The sequence below is a fragment of the Haliotis rubra genome, unplaced genomic scaffold (assembly GCF_003918875.1).
Source record: "Haliotis rubra isolate DU_JTF1 unplaced genomic scaffold, ASM391887v1 Scf241, whole genome shotgun sequence".
NCBI lineage: Eukaryota > Metazoa > Mollusca > Gastropoda > Lepetellida > Haliotidae > Haliotis > Haliotis rubra.
In genome coordinates, this window is record NW_025766459.1 from 201,845 (window position 1) to 224,798 (window position 22,954).

General features: G+C 41.7%; 1 protein-coding gene across 1 annotated transcript; it reads right to left on the bottom strand.

Annotated features, from left to right (window-relative positions):
• Window positions 1–5,788: 5,788 nt before the first annotated feature.
• LOC124278784 (deleted in malignant brain tumors 1 protein-like) lies at window positions 5,789–22,541 on the bottom strand. Its single transcript, XM_046714559.1, has 6 exons — window positions 22,408–22,541; window positions 16,559–16,629; window positions 11,386–11,621; window positions 7,081–7,194; window positions 6,841–6,963; window positions 5,789–5,991 (listed from the first exon to the last, which is right to left on the bottom strand). Exons 1-6 carry the CDS (start codon window positions 22,465–22,467, stop codon window positions 5,789–5,791), a joined length of 807 nt encoding a protein of 268 aa, XP_046570515.1. The 5' UTR covers window positions 22,468–22,541.
• Window positions 22,542–22,954: the final 413 nt, after the last annotated feature.

A 22,954-nucleotide genomic window follows, 5' to 3' on the forward strand; every position in this document is an offset into this window, starting at 1 on the left:
TGCCCTGGGATTCTTCTTGCTGATGACACTACTCTGATGAGTTCCTCTACCAAAGGCCTGCAAAACCTTCTCGATGTCGCTAAAACTATGCTCATAAATGGCAGCTAAAATATAATGTAAGCAAGAGTGCGGTTCTACACTTTGAATGCTCAAACAATAACGTTAACATCAGTAATGTATTAATTGGTGATATACATGTTCCACAAAGGAAATCTATTAAATATGCAGGTGTATATCTCAGTACAGATAAATCATCACTTGAACGTACAAAATCTGCATGTGAAAAGCTACGAGTACTCATGAACACTAATCATAATAATGGATTGTATTTTGGAGGTCTTAACCCAATATCTGCAGCACGTATCTGGGAGAGGGTAATCTTGTCATGTGGCCTCTATGGATGTAACGTATGGGGTAAACTTCCTCTTAAAGAGTATGAAATACTTGAAGTTGTACAACGACAATTTTGTAAAAAAAGTTCAGGGACTACACAAGCGCACTCCCAGTATTGTTGTATTGGATTGTATCGGTATCATGCCACTACAGTATTACATAGATAAAAGAGCCCTCTACCTATTAGGAAAGTTATGTAATGCAAAGTATAACTGTGTTTTTAAAGTAATGTTTCTAGTTCGCCTTGGTCAATTTATGTGTACAGATAGCTCTACATGCAATGTATATAGTAGAAAATCCCCCGATATACAATATGCTGCAACTTGTACATAAGTATAACCCAAACGATATACTAGCTAACTATATCAATACTGGTCAATTCATCAGTAAGAAATGCTGGTCCAATGCCGTAAATGATGCTACTAAATCTCATCGAGAAAATCTATTTTATGTTCATCTTAATTCAAGACTTAGTCTGTCAAGATATATCAATATAAGATCCAATAATGAACACTATCTCTGGATGCTAGCTGCAGAGAAGAACGACCAGTTAATTGATATTGCAAGACTTGTATACTATGGATCAGCTGAAATTGTTTCAAGAGAATGTTCATGTAAAACTGTCGCCAATGATATTGTAAAGCACGTGTTTATGTCATGTACGATAAATATGAATGACAGAAATGAACTTTTTAACTCCATATGTGATATTCTGGATGTAGAAACTTTTGTTAAGATCTGGGATCAAGATGATGATGTTATTCTTGCATTTTTACTTGGTGGATGTCCAATTGCGTGCATAATGGAACTAGAAAGAGATGTATGGGCAAAAGTAATAATTAATGTAAGCCATTTTATAAGGAAATGGCGATACTTGCTAAAACACTTGTATGTATATGAACATTTGTGACTCTATCAATAACCTATCTTAATCATTTGATGTAAAATATATTATCACCACACATTGTAATCTTCATTCAGTTGGAGGAAATAAAGAATATCTATCTATCTATCATCGGCCTCATCTTGACATTTCACACCTACAAATCCTATCTGAAGTACGGTGTATAGTCAGGGGACAGATATACTAAGCAGCAAAAGAAACGTCAGCTTGGAATTTTCCTTCGCAGAAACGGATAACTGTAAACTCGGTTCACTCCCATTTGTCAGACGGCCCAATCATGAGACAGACCAGTTAAGTGTGACCAGTGTAACTGCCTGGACTTACCCACTAATTAATGAGCTGCTCCAAACTGTGAACAGAGTAGGCTACTCCCCGCTCTCAACTTCGTTGAGTGATACAGATTAACCAGATTATGATTGTGTTTGTAAGTTGCTTTTGATCAGTGTGACGGGTTGCATGTGTTGTAGTAACGACATTTGGAGTTGTTTGTTCAGCTAAACTGACGTTCAAAAGAAAGTACACACCTAAACTTTTTTCACCATACATGAAGCTCGTTTCAAGATTTGCACTGAAAATAGATCTCACAAACGCAACTATAGGGGTAAAATGTTCAAAATGCAGCCATATGTGTGGCTGCACGTGCAACACGAAATTTGTGGAAATTGTGATTATTCCCTCTTGCACATGCAATCAACTTGTAAACGGGTATAAAAGACACTCATCCCAATGCTGATATGGCAGACGACAATAAACACATGAAGAAAATGCCAAGACTTACACCAGCGCAAAGAGAGAGAGCCATTGGTATGTCACAGATGGGGGCGTCCAACAGTCATATTGCAAGGACCTTCCAGTGAACAAGACAAACCATAATCAGACTGTTCAGACGTGTTCAACAGACAAGCCAGACAGCTGACCGACCCCGAACTGGACGTCCGAGAGTCACGACACCACAAGATGACCAGCACCTGCGGATAATCCATTTACACAATCGAACGTTGACTGCAACGTCATCAGCAGCGACAGCATTAGGTCACCGCATCAGCAGGTACACAGTGATGAGGCGACTCCGTGCTGCTGGTATCCGGGCCTATCGACCTGTCCGTGGCATGTCCTTGACACTTCTACATCGTAGGAACCGTTTACAGTGGACAAGGACTGTGCATCGGTGGCAACGTCGTAACTGGGTACGTGTCCTCTTCAGTGATGAGAGCAGATTCAATCTGTTTCATGCTGACGGTAGAATTAGGGTGTATCGGCGTCGGGGAGAACGGTTGGCACCAAACTGTATACAAGATGTTCACCCCTTTGGTGGTGGTGGTGTTATGGTCTGGGGAGCAATTTGTGGTGATCAGAAGACACGTTTAGTGACAATTCATGGCAATCTGAATGCCCAGCGATACGGTGATGAGGTGTTGCGACCTGTTGTACTGCCTTTCATGCGACAACATCATGGAATTCTTTTCCAGCATGATAACGCTAGACCCCACACAGCCAGGATCACCACAGACTTTCTCCAACACCATAATATTGATGTATTGCCATGGCCCGCTCGTTCACCTGACCTCAACCCGATTGAACATCTATGGGACCATCTCGGAAGACAACTCCGACTTCGGCAACAGCAGCCCGTTAATGTACGACAGCTTGAAAATGCTCTCCATGAGGAATGGGCAAGAATTCCAAATGACGTCATCAGGCGACTTACGTTTTCCATGAGGAGACGAGTACAGGCTTGCATTGATGCCCGTGGAGGCCATACAAGATACTGAATGTGATACCTGTTTTTGTGACATTTGGGTGTCTGGTAATCAACATTGAACTTTTCATCTGCAATAATGAAATGTGTCATTTGGACCCCGTGCATGTTTGACAGTACCATAAGGCAATAATGTTCACGCTTAAAGTTTCATTTTATTGTGAGGAGTTCTGTTTGACCATGTGCCTCAATAAACACATGAAATTATCTTTTAAAAAGTTGTTAATTTTGTGCTATTTGACCAAATCTTTGCCTGTGTACTTTCTTTTGAACGCCAGTTGTTTTTTTTTATGGAATACAGGAAGTACGTGAGGCTCAGTAAAGATTAATCAATAGGTTTTAACTGAATTTGTGTTGCATTATTTTATTACTTAAATGGATTGAACTCCTCCAAAACATCAGTATAATCTCACGTGTACTATATAACATGAACTCTAAAGTCAGTAAGATATTGCTGTAATGGCTGGTATACGCAGAGTTGAATGCATTGAGTCTCAGAGAGGAACCCCACAAGTATTTCTTGATGGCTTCACCTACTCTAAGATTAGAACCAGAGGCCAGACCACACACTGGAGATGTACCATCAAGACATGCCGAGGTAAATGTTCCACTGTTTGGGACTTCCTGAAAGATTTCTCGGACCGCTGCCATCCGCCTAGAGATCCGACTCAAGTCCAGTTTGTTAGCAGTTTACGGAAACGGGCCAGAGAAGAAGCTACACCCGTCCAGGTTATCTACAATGCAGAGGTCCCAAGACTTCAATGACTACATGGTGACGACATGGGTTGACGATGACGCCCGTTTTCCTCTACCCCTATGGAATCATCACCACACGGTTGGACCGAGGACAAACAACAATTTGGAGGGATTTCTCGTGTGAACAGAAGTCTCCTACATCAGCACCCAAACCTGAGGGGAGACTGCTCCGGTTGAAAGAAAAGCTGACAAGTGGCCAGAAGACATCTGTTCAGTTCCTGGATGCTGTTGGACACCTATTGAAACTGGGATGACAATATTGAACTCTACTCTAATATAATCAGTTCTGGCTGATTTCATACTGACTTGCTTACTTGTACTGGATGTGATCATTATTTTTATTGTTATTATTAAAAAGTCTTCCCTGATTTCTTACATTTCTGACTTCTGTTATTTGTTTTATTGGCCATTCCTATTTCATCAAGAGGTAACGGGCAGGGGATTAGCTGTGCACTCAACCAGATAGTTTGTTGGTTTAACCTGTCTGACAAATGGCACGTCTGACAAATGGGAGGATACCGTAAACTCATTTAATGTTTTGATTGTATATGTTTGATATCATCTCCAAGACATTCCTTCCCAAACTCAGAATGGAACCTAGGAAATGGTCTCAAAAAAAGCAACCTGATCTCGGAGATGGTACGGTGTTCTCCATGTTTTTTCATGCAACTCATGTTGCACGTGCTGTTCACAAGGTCAACGTTCGGACCTGCAGCAACGTTTCCGGGCCACCGACACCACAAATGATCGCCCCCGTACTGGCAGACCAAAGGTGACCACAAGACGACAAGACCGCCATGTTGTGCGACAGCATGTACAGAATCCCTTCATGCAGGCATCCGAAACAGCACGCCAGACAGTGGGAACACACGGAAGACCAATCAGTACTGATACAGTACGCCGACGTCTTAACAGCGGGAACCTCCATTGCCGTAGACCATACCGTGGACCTATCCTCATCCCTCGGCGTGAACGTCTACAGTTTGCCCTACAACACCAAAACTGGCGATACAGGCAGTGGAGAACTGTTCTGTTCACAGATGAGAGTCGGTACTGCGTATCAACTGCAGATGGCAGAACAAGAATATGGCGACGACGTGGCCATCGTTACTCATACCAAGAGACTCATGGGGAGGTGCAAGCATCGTGGTATGGGGTGGAATAGGCCTGAACCAGAGAGTGGGTCCTGCGGTGTTCCAGAACCTTGGTCCAGGGAGAGGAGGCAGCATCACAGTGGTGCGGTACATCGACCAAGCTGTCGGTCCCCATGTCATACCACATTTCGCACGTCACCAGAACAACATTTTCCAGCATGGTAACGCCCGGGCCCATACTGCCAGAGCTACACAGGACTTCCTACAGCAGAACGGTGTCAACATTTTGCAGTGGCCAGCCCTTAGTCCTGATTTTAACCTAATTGAACATCTTTGGGATGAAATTCAGAGGAGACTGAATAATGTCATACCAAGGCCGAACACAGCCGATTTATTGCGCCAGGCCTTTCTCAGAGTGTGGTTCCAGGTGTCAATGGCCTTCATCAATCGATTGGTGCACTCCATGCATAGACGCTGTGCTGCAGTTATTGCCGCTCGTGGTGGTCACACTAGATACTGAAGTCAAGGGTCTGAAATGTCTTGAAATTCATTGAGTTTTTCATTGGTCTGGCAAGATATTGTACACAGAAAATGTTTTTGATCCGCTTATTATGTCCATTTCTGTTATGATTTGATTACAGTCCCTATCTAATTTTTGAATTCGTACTGACGTTTCTTTTGCTGCTGAGTATATATAACCAGTCCAGAGTTGGCAACTATTCCCTAAAATGATATTGTCAATACTTTCTTTGAAAAAAACTTGAAAATATTATGACAGCTGACCTTTCCCATGGAACCATCAGATTGCTACCATGACAATGATGATAACGTAAATATAACTACAATAACGATAACGCAAGACGAAAGTAATGGTGATGATTATTAGTAGGACAAGAAATGTCTCACCGTGACCTGGGTGCCACACCCCTGGAGAGGCACTGTAACATACACGTGGGTGGAGGTCTCCGTGGCAGCACACGTCTTGTCCCTCAACGTCAAGTATTGACCATGGAGGCCGTGGAGGTGCTGTTTGTCCAACTCCACCACCATGTTCTGGGACGTGCAGGACACCTGCACACCTTCACCTGGGGGAAACACACGTGCATGTTCAAACACAGGCTACAAGCATATATCACAAACAATACATGGCTTCATTGCACGAGGGTACGGGTTTCCTTGGTAACCGCTGTTCGGTATATTAGATTGTATTTAGAGGTCACAGTCGGTGGAGCATAAGTAGTTGTGGCTAAAGTTAATTTTGGTTGTCCATCACAAATCACTGTACATATAAACAATGACCAATTATGGCTTGAGCAAATAAAATCTGACTGTCTGTTTGTCTTTTGATGTGATCCAGTTATGAACAGGTCACAATGCATGAGTGAGTGAGTGAGTTTAGTTTTACGCCCCACTCAGCAATATTCCAGTTATATGGCGGCGGTCAATCCAGTGATCAACAGCATGAGCATCGGTCTGCGCAACTGGGAAAGGATGACATGTGTCAACCAAGTCAGCAAGCCTGACCACCCGATGCCGTTAGTCGCCTCTTACGACAAGCATAGTCGCCTTTTGTGGCAAGCATGGGTTGCTAAAGACCTATTCTACCCCGGATCTTCACGGGACCAGGGCAACCATACTCAATGTATGAGTGAGTGAATTTAGATTTACGTCACGTTTAGCAATATTCCAGCAATATCACGGCGGGAGACACCAGAAATGGGTTTCACGCATAGTACCCATGTGGGGAATCGAACCCGGGTCTTCTGCGTGACGAGCGAACGCTTTAACCACTAGGCTACCCCCAATGTTCCTGCAGTGTATGAACAGGCCACAGTGCATGAAATGGTTGCAAAGTATCGAGTATCACTTGCAGTGTATGAAATGGTGCCAATGTTTGAAGTGGACATACCAAACTTCAAGATAAACGACCCTACCATGGCATGTGCGGTTGTCGGCTCCAAGTTGAAGTTCGTATGGGCACTGGCAGTAGTAGGACCCTCGGGTGTTGACGCAGATGTGACTGCAGCCGTTGGTGGCGTCCACACACTCGTCTACGTCTGACAGCAATAACACATTATCACTTGTCACGTTTGTGCTGGCTGTTTTCCACATTCACAACCATTAATGTCAGAATTGTTCATCTTTTAAACGCTTTTAAAGAAGTGTTAACCCACCTGTCAGACATTGGGTGCCTGTATACCCTGGCGGACAGACACAGGTGTACCTGCTGTCCATCACCTGACGACACGGCACGCCATCTGGACACGGGTCAGGCGTGCAGGGGTCAGCTGGGGAGGAATCAAGCAAAGAAATGTTTGATGTGAGTTGAAAACCACTATTTTCTGTGCTGTCAGTGATAGTGCACCCACTTTTTTCGTAAAAGGGTTAAAGCTTAGATGGAACCAAAAAAATAAACATAATTAAAACACAATTATCATTTATTCATGACATATTTAATATACATTGCCGATTTTGAAAATACAAATAATCAAAATTATAAGCGTACAATCGCAAATGATAAGTGCAATATTTTGTACCACCCTCGAAACGAAGCACCCGGGATACCGAACCCAGTCAAAGCGAGTGGGCGAGCACTCAAGTGTAACGAAGCCTTTCATTGGCTGGTTCATTTGCCGATTCCCTCAGGGCTCTTTGTTTATGGCGTATAGCCCCCATTACCCCTACATGCCACGGTGTCTTACCGGGAAGAAGACATTTGTTATTTCAGTAAAAATCCTCTGATGTTTGGGAGCTGACTATGCATATTGTTTTAAGGGATTAACTTTTTGGGTTATACTAAATTCTGAACTACCTAACGAAATAGGTGATATAACCTCACCCCGTTTTCACTCACATGATTGAAATCAATAAAGTTGATATGAACTCAATTAGTTTGTTTTGACTATCATTGAAAGAGGCTGCCTCTTCCATTACAGTATAAAATAACACGATCAAAATAACTTGTGCTAAGATGTCCATTCAATTAAATTACATTTTGTTTTGTTGACATATCATTAATAAATAAGATATATCCTCTGAAATCTGGTTTATTTTATGTATACTAGGCACATAAAGAAACTGTGCATACAAAAAATTAAAATCTAAATTTATCAAACCTGTGTAGACACATAAGGATTTAAACTCAGAGATTAGTGACATGTATCCAACATGCATGCACGTGTCACGTTCCGTGACGTCAGTGGGTTCGTCCTTGAGACGTGCAATACGTTGTTGCACGTGCATTCCGGGAAAGACAAACAGAGCAAATGAATGCCACACAATACTGTCACTTTGGAAAGCTCAAGCCCCGCCCTTGCGATCGTTCAAAAAATTAAACGGCTATTGAAACGCATAGCATGCCAAGGCTCACGTCTGCACAACGGCATGAAGCCATTGGGATGGTCCGTGGGGGAATGTCTCAACGACAAGTGGCTTCACATTTCCACTGCCACCGGAACACCATTTCTGCACTGGTGAGACGCTACCAGGACACAAATAACGTCATCGATCGGCCACGTTCTGGACGTTCACGTGTAACAACGCCAAGACAGGACAGATGGATAAGGGTGACCCATCTGCGCCACAGGTTTCAGACTGCAGTGATGACTGCCCGAACCATCCCAGGACTTCGCCGTATCCAACCCAACACAGTTCGACAACGTTTACGTCATCACGGGATCAGACCACGACGTCCCGCCATACGGCCTATCCTGACACAACGTCATCGACAAGCTCGCCGAATGTGGTGCCGAAATCATGTCCGCAGACCCTTGTTTTGGTGGAGAAATGTTGTTTTAACAGATGAGTCCAGGTTTAACATTTCACATAGTGATGGACGTCAACGTGCCTATAGACGCGTGGGAGAACGTTATGCACAGACCTGTGTCTTGGAGAGGAATCGCTTTGGTGGTGGTGGTTCCGTGATGAATTGGGTGGGAATAACAGCACGCCAAAGAACTCCTTTGGTGATTGTTCAGGGCAACTTAACTGGTGTGGGCTACAGGGATCAGATTCTTCGACCTGTGGCAATTCCTTTTCTACAACGTCATGGCCCTGAGTTAACATTCAAGCAGGACAATGCCCGCCCTCATACGGCACGGGTTGCTATGGATTTCTTGCAACACCACAACTTTGACTTACAGCCTTGGCCTGCAAATTCACCGGATCTCTCCCCGATAGAGCATGTTTGGGACGAGATGGATCGACGTCTACGCCGTCTTCCTCATCCGCCAGATAACGTGCTTGACCTTGCAACAGAACTTGAGAGAACCTGGCGTGACATCCCACAAGCCTTCCTTGCACGTTTGATAGGCTCTATGCGTCGTCGATGCACTGCTGTTCTAAATGCCGATGGTGGACATACCCATTATTGAGCTTGTGACATGGTCGTTTGACCCCTGTCCCGCCTGTGGACTCGTGACGTCATTATGATTGACTTTTCAATTGAAATTCTCCCGACTTGTTATGGTCTCATGATCCCTCCATTAAAGTATATATGTACCTTTGACATTGTTATCGTACTTATCAACTGGGATAATATTTTGACAATGCACAGTTTCTTTATGTGGCTAGTATATATGTGTACGGAATAACTCGCTTTTATCCGGCGTGAATCTACGAGGTGCTTGCACCGAAGAGGAGTAACCGGTGTATTCGCATGGATTTACAGAGTCAGCGGCAATGTCGTTTGGAATGCTGTTATTAAAATGTTCCACTTTTAGCGTAAACTTTATAGGGCAATGTACGTCTGAGAATAATGGGTTGAAGTCATCAATACTGAAGTTCTCGAAAAGGTGTAAACAGGACGGGGAAGCTATACACACAACAACACCTGTGTCTCTGCACGTCGTTGTCCTGCACGTCGTCGTCCTGCACGTCGTCGTCCTGCCTATGAGTCCTTCGTCTCCAACACGGCTGTTACATATTATCATATTAGAGTTTTTACAAAGATTTACAGTAATTATTAACCCTACCAGTATCCTCAGTGTGTCTTACGAATGGCAAATCTAAACTCGTAAGCACATGTTCAGTGTCAAGTTCATTTCTCATTTCCTCCATGTCGAGTACAAATTCATCAATAATATGCTTATCAAATATACAGTAATCTTGCAAATTACCTGTCCTTGCGTTGAAGTCCCCTAACACAATATTAGATAGATATTAGTCAGTTTCACTGGCGTGATTATACATTGTTTTTTCAAGTTCAGTGAAGAAGTTTTCGGTGGAATATTTTGAACCTTCAGGTGGTATGTATATGACACCTAAAACTAGATCACTATTAATGTTAAATAGATCTTTATATATTTTGAACCACATAGAATATGCATCATTGTCATCCATAACATTAATAAAATCCTCGTATGTATTTTTAACAGCTAAGCCTAACCCACCTGATCTGTTCACACATCTTGATCTATGCTGTAGATATAATGTGTAATTCTGGATATTAAGCGCATCTAGTTCACTTGTTTGGGTTTCTTGTAAACCTATTATGTCATTTTCTGGACAGTCTAAGCAATTTCGTAGTCCACATACATTTAGACTTAATAGATGTAACAATTTATCTGCTTTGTTAAAATTCCCAGGAGTACTTTCAGGGGAAGGGGATTCAACAAATGTATCTGGGATGTTAGAACCTGTTACATGTATAACATGAAGTTAAGATTGGCAGGATAATTGGTATTAACATCATATAGTGCTATGGTTTTAGTATATCTATCGTGGACCAATTCGGTGTCACATACATCAAGTTGTGTAAAAATAGGTAATTGTGAATTGTTGTGAAGTACTTTGGTGATATAAGTTTCATCAAGTGATTCAGGAGATTCAAAAGAGAGTTCATGGTTATCTGAATTGCAATTGATAATACAGTTGTTGTGATATTCAGGATTATATATAAGTTCGTTATGATGGGTTCCGTGATTATCAGTCCCACGAGTTACGGGGCATTCATTCAACTGGGCACAAGGATATATCTGCCTCTCGCAGTGTCTACGTGTCCACTAGTACCCTGGATGCATCTACGGCTCCGCCCGATAATTTTATTACCACCCTTTGCTGGATTTTTTATCCAATCAGGTGTCTACGCTGGGAAGTTGAGCGGGATGCGGGACAACAATGGTCTCCCTCAAAATCCTGCAGTGGCCAACTTGGAGAGCAACCGTTCCAAAACAGGCCACGAACTCGTGCCGGAAGTTAAAGCATTCACATAGCCTAAGGGCTGCAAGTTTGTATAGAAAACTGTGGCGCGTTAGACGACTGGATCACTCGTGTCCCCCTATTGTTCTACGTCCGGTCGACGGGAAAATGGTCTGATTTGGTGCCTTCAACAATCTGCATCTGCTACATATATTGACTCTTATTAAACTAGTATGTCAGACTCTCTGATAAAGACACCGTTATACATGATATACGTTATACACATTATTCATTTCTAGGGCACTTCCTATTTTGTATGTATCAACCCTGTCCCATTTCACCTGCACATGCAACCTCCACGTGTTCGTCATCTCCGCAGTCTGATGAACCCCAGAGTCTGTGTTTGCAGTCCCCCAGGTTCGTCTCGTTGCCAGTGCACTTGACATCATCCAGGTTGAACACCGTGGAGCCCGGTCTCTTGATGAGGAATAACGGATGTGACGTGGGCAGCCCCAACTGACGACACGCAACGATGGCAGCATTCTCGTCGAAGAAGTCGTCACAGACGCCTCCCCATCTGTCACGTGATAATTACATGTTAGGACTTCCCGCCAGTTTCAATCAAGTCCCTGTTCCATGTTGTGAGAGCATAGTCACGGCAAGCAATCTACTGTGTTACAGACGTGTTCTCTCCCAAGAGGTATATCTAGCTACTAGAGGGTTTCATTTATCTAGTAGTCTATCTCGATACGATTATCTATCCTCTGGGGACTATGGTCCAGCTGATAAATATTATAACTCCAGAAACTATACTTTATCTAATGAAGGTTGTTCCTTCCCTAGAAACTATACTCTATCTAATAAAGGCTGACACATCTCTAGAAACTATACTCTATCAAATGAAGTAATGAAGGTTGTTCCTTCCCTAGAAACTATACTCTATCTAATGAACGTTCTCACATCTCTAGAAACTATACTCTATCTAATGAAGGTTGTTCCTTCCCTAGAAACTATACTCTATCTAATGAAGGTTGTTCCTTCCCTAGAAACTATACTCTATCTAATGAAGGTTGTTCCTTCCCTAGAAACTATACTCTATCTAATGAAGGTTGTTCCTTCCCTAGAAACTATACTCTATCTAATGAAGGTTGTTCCTTCCCTAGAAACTATACTCTATCTAATGAAGGTTGTTCCTTCCCTAGAAACTATACTCTATCTAATGAAGGTTATTCCTTCCCTAAAAACTATACACTATCTAATGAAGGTTGTTCCTTCCCTAAAAACTATACTCTATCTAATGAAGGTTGTTCCTTCCCTAGAAACTATACTCTATCTAATGAAGATTGTTCCATCCGTACAAACTATACTCTATCTAATGAAGGTTGTTCCTTCCCTAGAAACTATACTCTATATAATGAAGGTTGTTCCTTCCCTAGGACCTATACTCTATCTAATGAAGGTTGTTCCTTCCCTAAAAACTATACTCTATCTAATGAAGGTTGTTCCTTCCCTGGAACCTATACTCTATCTAATGAAGGTTGTTCCTTCCCTAGGACATATACTCTATCTAATGAACGTTGTTCCTTCCCTGGAACCTATACTCTATCTAATGAAGGTTGTTCCTTCCCTGGAACCTATACTCTATCCAACAGCGGTTGTTCCTTCCTTCACCCATCCTAAACCTATACTCTAAAGAAGGTTGTTCCTTCCCTGGAACCTATACTCTATCTAATGAAGGTTGTTCCTTCCCTGGAACCTATACTCTATCTAATGAAGGTTGTTCCTTCCCTGGAACCTATACTCTATCTAATGAAGGTTGTTCCTTCCCTGGAACCTATACTCTATCTAATGAAGGTTGTTCCTTCCCTAGAAACTATACTCTATCTAATGAAGGTTGTTCCTTCCCTAGAACCTATACTCTATCTAATGAAGGTTGTTCCTTCCCTAGAAACTATACTCTATCTAATGAAGGTTGTTCCTTCCCTAGAAACTATACTCTATCTAATGAAGGTTGTTCCTTCCCTGGAACCTATACTCTATCTAATGAAGGTTGTTCCTTCCCTAGAAACTATACTCTATCTAATGAAGGTTGTTCCTTCCCTAGAAACTATACTCTATCTAATGAAGGTTGTTCCTTCCTAGAAAACTATACTCTATCTAATGAAGGTTGTTCCTTCCTAGAAACTATACTCTATCTAATGAAGGTTGTTCCTTCCTAGAAACTATACTCTATCTAATGAAGGTTGTTCCTTCCCTAGAAACTATACTCTATCTAATGAAGGTTGTTCCTTCCTAGAAACTATACTCTATCTAATGAAGGTTGTTCCTTCCTAGAAACTATACTCTATCTAATGAAGGTTGTTCCTTCCTAGAAACTATACTCTATCTAATGAAGGTTGTTCCTTCCCTACAAACTATACTCTATCTAATGAAGGTTGTTCCTTCCCTAGAACCTATACTCTATCTAATGAAGGTTGTTCCTTCCCTAGGACCTATACTCTATCTAATGAAGGTTGTTCCTTCCTAAAACCTATACTCTATCTAATGAAGGTTGTTCCTTCCCTGAACCTATACTCTATCTAATGAAGGTTGTTCCTTCCCTAGAACCTATACTCTATCTAATGAAGGTTGTTCCTTCCCTGGAACCTATACTCTATCTAATGAAGGTTGTTCCTTCCCTGGAACCTATACTCTATCTAATGAAGGTTGTTCCTTCCTGAACCTATACTCTATCTAATGAAGGTTGTTCCTTCCCTGGAACCTATACTCTATCTAATGAAGGTTGTTCCTTCCCTAGAAACTATACTCTATCTAATGAAGGTTGTTCCTTCCCTGGAACCTATACTCTATCTAATGAAGGTTGTTCCTTCCCTAGAAACTATACTCTATCTAATGAAGGTTGTTCCTTCCTAGAACCTATACTCTATCTAATGAAGGTTGTTCCTTCCTAGAACCTATACTCTATCTAATGAAGGTTGTTCCTTCCCTAGAAACTATACTCTATCTAATGAAGGTTGTTCCTTCCTAGAAACTATACTCTATCTAATGAAGGTTGTTCCTTCCTAGAAACTATACTCTATCTAATGAAGGTTGTTCCTTCCTAGAAACTATACTCTATCTAATGAAGGTTGTTCCTTCCTAGAAACTATACTCTATCTAATGAAGGTTGTTCCTTCCTAGAAACTATACTCTATCTAATGAAGGTTGTTCCTTCCCTAGAAACTATACTCTATCTAATGAAGGTTGTTCCTTCCCTAGAAACTATACTCTATCTAATGAAGGTTGTTCCTTCCCTAGAAACTATACTCTATCTAATGAAGGTTGTTCCTTCCCTAGAAACTATACTCTATCTAATGAAGGTTATTCCTTCCCTAAAAACTATACACTATCTAATGAAGGTTGTTCCTTCCCTAAAAACTATACTCTATCTAATGAAGGTTGTTCCTTCCCTAGAAACTATACTCTATCTAATGAAGATTGTTCCATCCGTACAAACTATACTCTATCTAATGAAGGTTGTTCCTTCCCTGGAACCTATACTCTATCCAATAAAGGTTGTTCCTTCCCTGGAACCTATACTCTATCTAATGAAGGTTGTTCCTTCCCTGGAACCTATACTCTATCTAATGAAGGTTGTTCCTTCCCTGGAATCTATACTCTATCTAATGAAGGTTGTTCCTTCCCTGGAACCTATACTCTATCTAATGAAGGTTGTTCCTTCCCTAGAAACTATACACTATCTAATGAAGGTTGTTCCTTCCCTGGAACCTATACTCTATCTAATGAAGGTTGTTCCTTCCCTAGGACCTATACTCTATCTAATGAAGGTTGTTCCTTCCCTAGAAACTATACTCTATCTAATGAAGGTTGTTCCTTCCCTGGAACCTATACTCTATCTAATGAAGGTTGTTCCTTCCCTAGAAACTATACTCTATCTAATGAAGGTTGTTCCTTCCCTGGAACCTATACTCTATCTAATGAAGGTTGTTCCTTCCCTAGGACGTATACTCTATCTAATGAAGGTTGTTCCTTCCCTGGAACCTATACTCTATCTAATGAAGGTTGTTCCTTCCCTGGAACCTATACTCTATCTAATAATGGTTGTTCCTTCCCTGGAACCTATACTCTATCTAATGAAGGTTGTTCCTTCCCTGGAACCTATACTCTATCTAATGAAGGTTGTTCCTTCCCTAGAAACTATACACTATCTAATGAAGGTTGTTCCTTCCGTACAAACTATACTCTATCTAATGAAGGTTGTTCCTTCCCTAGAAACTATACTCTATCTAATGAATGTTGTTCCTTCCCTAGAAACTATACTCTATCTAATGAAGGTTGTTCCTTCCCTGGAACCTATACTCTATCTAATGAAGGTTGTTCCTTCCCTAGGACCTATACTCTATCTAATGAAGGTTGTTCCTTCCCTAGAAACTATACTCTATCTAATGAACGTTGTTCCTTCCCTAGAAACTATACTCTATCTAATGAAGGTTGTTCCTTCCCTAGAATCTATACTCTATCTAATGAAGGTTGTTCCTTCCCTAGAAACTATACTCTATCTAATGAAGGTTGTTCTTTCCCTAGAAACTATACACTATCTAATGAAAGTTGTTCCTTCCCTGGAACCTATACTCTATCTAATGAAGGTTCTCACATCTCTACGACCCGTGAAGATCCGGGATAGAATAGGTCTTCAGCAACCCATGCTTGCAACAAAAGGCGACTATGCTTGTCGTAAGAGGCGACTAACGGCATCGGATGGTCAGGCTCGCTGACTTGGTTGACACATGTCATCGGTTCCCAATTGCGCAGATCGATGTTCATGCTGTTGATCACTGGATTGTCTGGTCCAGAGTCGATCATTTACAGACCGCCGCCATACAGCTGGAATATTGCTGAGTGGGGCGTAAAACTAAACTCACTCACTCACTCTCACATCTCTAGAAAATATACTCTATCTAATGAAGGTTGTCACATCTCTAGAAAATATTTAATGAAGGTTGTCACATCCCTAGAAAATATATAATGAAGGTTGTCACATCTCTAGAAACTATACTGAATCTAGCGAAGGTTGTCACATCTCTAGAAAAATACTCTATCTAATGAAGGTTGTCACTTCTCTAGAAAATATATAATGACGGTTGTCACATCTCTAGAAAATATTTAATGAAGGTTGTCACATCTCTAGAAAATATTTAATGAAGGTTGTCACATCTCTAGAAAATATATAATGACGGTTGTCACATCTCTAGAAACTATACTGAATCTAGCGAAGGTTGTCACATCTCTAGAAACTATACTCTATCTAATGAAGGTTGTCACTTCTCTAGAAAATATATAATGACGGTTGTCACATCTCTAGAAACTATACTGAATCTAGCGAAGGTTGTCACATCTCTAGAAACTATACTCTATCTAATGAAGGTTGTCACTTCTCAAGAAAATATACTGTACCCGATGAAGGTTGTCACGTCTCCAGAAACTATTCGTGCTATCTATACCTTAGACACTTACCCCCTAACGAAGATTTCCAAATTCCCTCTGTTCCTGGAACTCTGTCCTACGAGGCGGATGTCACCAACTATCTGAAAACATAACCGGATAACATACACACCGGTATGTGTAAACATGATAACACACCAGTTGGTGTAAACATGATAACACACCAGTTGGTGTAAACATGATAACATACCAGCTTGTGTAAACATGAGTTGAGTTGAGTTGAGTTGAGCTTTACGTCACATCGGCATTTTTCCAGCCATATAGTGACGAGAACAAGTTTGCATTAGTAAATATTGTAAGTACATACTCGGAATGAGTTTTATTTCAAAGACATTTATTGATTACATTGTCATTCAAAAGCAGAAAAAGTCATAGCATCAAATTTAAAGGCAGGCGGTTTGTTACATTTCATAGTTACAATTTATGGTTGTTACATTTCACAGTTACAATTTATGATACAGATCAACTTCCCTCAGGTAGTTCAGTATCAGATAGGCGCTCACGCGTGAGAACAGATCTTTTAGGTTTGTTGCATCATAATGTGAGTCCCTTGCAGGCGATAAGTCCACGCATTCAAGCAGAATATGCTTGACGGTGAACACCTCATCGCAAGAGACACACATGGGGGGTCCATCCCCATCCGTTTTCAGCAGATAGTCATGTGTAAATCGACTGTGGCCAATACGACATCGTCGTAAAATTACCTCATCGCGTCTTGACTGACAACCCAAGTAGGTATAACCGATTGTTGGCTTCAATTCATGGAGTTTGTTTCTTCCTACTTGAGTGTCCCACCTTTTTTGCATCAGGTCCCGAGTATAGCTTTTGATAGTGGGTTTGAAGTCACTGTATGGGATTAGCAGTGGAGATAGGGGCTTTTCGAGAGCTGCTTTTGCTGCAGCATCGGCCTTAGTGTTACCTTTAGAAGTGCTTGAAGGCAGGATAATGAATCTGTAAATACGATGAAGTTTTTGGACTGATTTTGCTGTTGAATGTAGGTCAAAGCTGAGAAGATAGCTTTGGCTTCAGCGGTGAAAATGGAACTGTTGTCGGGGATCCTAGAGGAGACAGTCTTGGCTCCAATGACTGTAGCGCTGGCAACTTGGCCATCGTCCTTGGATCCGTCTGTGAAAATGGATCTGTGAGTGTTATACTTAGAACGTAACTGGTTGTATTCCTGTTGGAACACCAAGGGATTTGTTTCAGACTTTTTGAGTTTGGTGAGGGTGAGATCGACCTGTGGTTTCACCATTTGCCATGGTGGTGAGGATAGAAGTCGGTATGGTGCAATGATGTCGAGATCAATTTTAGCTGCAGTTATGTGTGGTTTGATCCTGATTCCAAGTGGTGAAACCAGGCTTGGCAGTTTAGGAAATAAGTTTTCATAGAGCGGGTTGAAAACACAATTGTATGCTGGATTGGACTCATTTGAACGTAATTTAGTGATATACTGCAGTGAGAGTTTAATGCGGCGTTGTTCAAGGGAAGGTTCATTGGCCTCTGCATATAGACTGTCTACCGGAGAGGTCCTAAAAGCTCCCAGGCAGAGCCTCAGTCCTTGGTGGTGGATAGAGTCTAATTTTTCTAAATTGCTTTTGCAGGCTCCACCGTAGACAATGGAGCCATAATCTAGTTTACTGCGAACTAATGATCTGTACAAGTGAAGGAGGGTGGTCTGATCCCCTCCCCACTCTGTATTTGAAACTACTTTTAGCAAGTCTAGAGCCTTCGAGCACTTTGTTTTCAAATATTTTATGTGTGGTAAGAATGTCAGGTGGCGGTCGAATATGAGTCCAAGGAATTTTGGCCTCTTCTACTACCTTGATGGGAGTACCATCTAAAGTTAGGTCTGGATCCTTGTGTGGTTTGTATTTACGACAAAAGTGAATACAATTTGTTTTGGATTTTGAAAACTTAAAACCATTTTCATTGGCCCATTTTTGGATTTTGTTAAGGCAGAGTTGTAGCTGCCTTTCTATTGCATGCATGTTCTTACCACGACATGAGATATTGAAGTCATCCACGAAAAGGGACCCATCAACGCAACTGTTCAGGACGTTAGTGAGGCTGTTAATTTTGATGCTAAAAAGTGTGACAGACAGGATGCTGCCTTGGGGGGACGCCCTGATCTTGGTGGAAATAGTCAGACAGTGTGGAACCCACCCGAACTTGAAATTGTCTGTTATTTAAAAACCGAGATATGAATTGAGGTAATCTACCCCTCAATCCAAACTCGTGTAAATCTTTTAGGATACCATGTTTCCATGTTGTATCATATGCTTTTTCTAAGTCGAAAAAGATAGATACTGCATGTTGTTTGTTGACAATGGAGTTTTTGATAAATGATTCCAGACGCACCAGATGGTCAATGGTACTTCGGTTTTTTCGGAAACCACATTGGAGGTCACTGAGGAGGTTATTGGTCTCCAGGTACCAGATTAATCGATTGTTGACCATGCGCTCCATGGTTTTGCAAACGCAGCTAGTTAGTGATATAGGACGGTAGTTTGAGGGATCAGTATGATCGCGACCGGGTTTTGGTATAGGGATGATAATGGCATTGTGCCATGAAGGGGGGAAAGTGTCCGGATGTCCAGATGTCATCAAATATATTTAGGAGTGTTTCCAGGCCTGTGTCAGGGAGGTGTTTCAGAAGCTGATAATGGATTTCATAAGCTCCTGCCGCAGTATCGTGAGCTTGTCCTAGGGCAGTACGTAATTCATGGAGGGAAAACGTTTCGTTGTAATCCTCCCCATTATCAGAGTTAAAATTGACTGGTTTCTTTTCCTGTTGGGTTTGATATTTCTGGAACTGAGGGTTATAATTTGATGAGGAGGAGTGGTTTGCCAAAGTTTCGCCGAGTTTGTTTGCAATTTCAGATTTATTTGTTAGAAGGGAGTCACCATCTTTCAGGTGGTGAACTCCTGATTTTGACCCTTTGCCCTTGATCTTTTGAATCATGTTCCACACCTTGGACATGGGTGTGCGGGAGTTGATTTTGGACACATATTTCCTCCATGACCGGCGTTTAGTGTGTAAACATGATATCATACCAGTTGGTGTAAACATGATATCATACCAATTGGTGTAAACATGATAATATACCAATTAATGTAAACATAATAATATACCAATTGATGTAAACATGATATATACCGATTGATGTAAACTTGATAATATACCAATTGATGTAAGCATGATAAGATACCAATTGATGCAAACATGATAATATACCAATTGATGTAAACATGATAATATACCTACTGATGTAAACATGATAATATACCAATTGATGTAAACATGAAAATATACCAATTGATGTAAACATGATGATATACCAATTGATGTAAACATCACAACATACAAGTTTGTGTAAACATGACATCATACCAGTTGGTGTAAACATGATATCATACCAATTGGTGTAAACATGATGTCATACCAGTTGGTGTAAACATGATGTCGTACCAATCGGTGTAAACATGATATCATGCCAATTGGTGTAAACATGATATCATACCAATTGGTGTAAACATGATGTCATACCAGTTGGTGTAACCATGTTATCATGCCAATTGGTGTAAACATGATATCATACCAATTGGTGTACACATGATGTCATACCAGTTGGTGTAAACATGATCTATCTGTTTATACTAAAACGTGTAAAGCGCTGATATCCAGGAAAAGTGCTGCTCAAAAGCGCTGATGTGTCTGAGAAAAAAGAATTTCACTGATCAAGAGCTAAGTTGAAAAAGTGTGTCTTGAGTTTTGATTTGAACCCAGTGAGAGTGGTCTTGGATTTGATATGGATTGGGAGTTTATTCCACAAGCATGGTCCAGCACATTCAAAGGCTCTTTCGCCAAAGGTCTTTGTGCGTGATGTCGGTACTTGTAGCTGGAGCCCCTATTTGGATCTGAGTGAGCGACGTGGCTGGTATCTGGGAATAAGACTGGACAGGAAAGACGGAGCTGATCGACCCAGGCACTTGAACACCAGTACCAATATCTTATACTGAATACGGCACTTCATTGTACCTAGTCGAGGTGTTGCAGGACAGGTGTTATGTGGCCATATTTCCTAGTTTTGCTAACAACCCTGGCAGCAGTGGTCTGGACATTTTGTAGTTTCTTCAGTTGTTAATTTGCTATTCCAAAGAGAAGAGAATTACAGTAGTGGAGGGCGGGGCGTGATGTTACCAGTGCCTGTGTCAGTGATGCCGCTGTGTCGTTGATATACCACCTGATAAGTCCAAGGTTGCGGATGTGATGGTAGGCTCGCTTGGAGATGAGGTTGGCATGTGACTCAAAATTGACCTGACTGTCAAAATTTACTCCGAGGTTTCGTACTTCAGAGCTTGGTGTGATCTCACAATCGCCAAATTTGACTTGTGGCAGTGAGACTCTAGGTCGAAGATGTTTAGGACAGAGAATCAACAGTTCTGTTTAGTCTTCATTCATTTTGAGGTAGTTACATGTCATCCAACTTCTCATTTGATCTGGGGCGGTAGGGTAGCCTAATGGTTAAAGCGTTCGCTCGTCACGCTGAAGACCCGGGTTCGATTCCCCACATGGGTACAATGTGTTAAGCCCATCTCTGGTGTCCCCCGTCGTGATATTGCTGGAATATTGCTAAAAGCGGCGTAAAACCAAACTCACTCACTCACTCACTCTCATTTGTTCAACACATTCCTGGACTTTCCGGAACGATACTTTAACGGACTGTGTTTGGAGAGGCTTAAAGGCAATGTATATCTGCGTGTCATCAGCGTACAGATGATATGGTAGGTTTTGCTTTCTTGCAATGTCACCTAGAGGGATTGTATATACGGTGAATAACACAGGGCCTAAAACAGATCCCTGGGGTGCATCGAATGAGAGATCAATCTTTTCTGACAGCTGGCCGTCGATACACACTGACTGCTATCTACCTGACATGTATGACCTGATCCACTCAAGTGCAGCTCCTGTGACACCGATTCTGTTCTCTAGAACAGGACATGATGGTCTATGGTGTCGAAAGCAGCTGAATGGTATAAAAGAATGAGAATTGCTGATCCTCCACTGTCAACAGATTTGAGCAGGTCATTTAGCACTTTACTCAAGGCTGTTTCAGTGCTGTGTCCAGACCGATAGGCAGATTGAAAGGGTTCATAGCAGTTGTGGGATGTCATGTGCTCCTTTACACGTAGAGCAACAACTTCACCGTCAATTGGAACAGGTTTAACACAGGACGATAGTGTTTCAGGATACCATGGTCTAGATTAGGGTTTCTTCAAAAGAGGCGTGACAGGTGCTTCTTTCATGGGCAGTGGTACGCACGACTCTGACAAGGACCTGTTAACCATATAGGTTAGGAAAGGTAGAGATCCACCCATGGCATCGGATCCAGGTTACAGGATCAATTGGTGTAAACATGATATCACACCAATTGGTGTAAACATGATATCACACCAATTGGTGTAAACATGATATCACACCAATTGGTGTAAACATGATATCACACCAATTGGTGTAAACATGATAACATACCAATTGGTGTAAACATGATAACATACCCATTGGTGTAAACATGATAACATACCAATTGGTGTAAACATGATAACATACCCATTGGTGTAAACATGATAACGTACTAGTTTGTGTAAACACTTACACCGACAGATGGGGAAGGTATGATGTGTGTGTACTCTAGGAGCAGTACTCCGACAGTATGGGAGGTTGTGTACTTGTTTCTTGACAAGTCCAGCCTCGGTGGGAAGTAGGACTGATAGTCCGTACTGATCAGTGTATATACGACATATCGTTACACACATGGATATATCCCTGCCGGTGTATATAAACTATTTGGGCATCCTACCTGACCCCAGGCCACACCCACGATATAGCTGACCAGTGTCCACACCACAGCGTTGGTCATGCTGAGCCGGGCGGAGTTTGTCTTGTACACGAGCTCCACAACCTAGGTCGTCTTATCACTGAACAGGTTCGAATTACAACCTAAGTACCACAGTCGTGAGAGTCAACACATGGCATCGGCCGTCACATCAGTGGCACTGTTATATACAGTCAGGTTGGACTGTTTGTTGCTGTGTTCCTTCCACGGTTTGTAAATGATGGAGTCTGGGCCAGGCAATCCAGTGATTGACATCATGAGCGTCAGCCCATGAAGGGATAGGATGATAGGCATCAGCCCAGTCAACGAACCTGACCACTGGATATTAAAGTCGCTTCTCATGACAAGCACGAGTTGGTGAAGACCATTTCTATTCCGGTCTTTACAAGGATACGTTACAGTTATCTGAACTGTAACCAACCAGTAACTGAACTAGAACTATTAGATAGAACTATAAGCCTTGATCCAATGATTTCACTTGATCGATTAGATTAACTAGAACCTTTGCCGA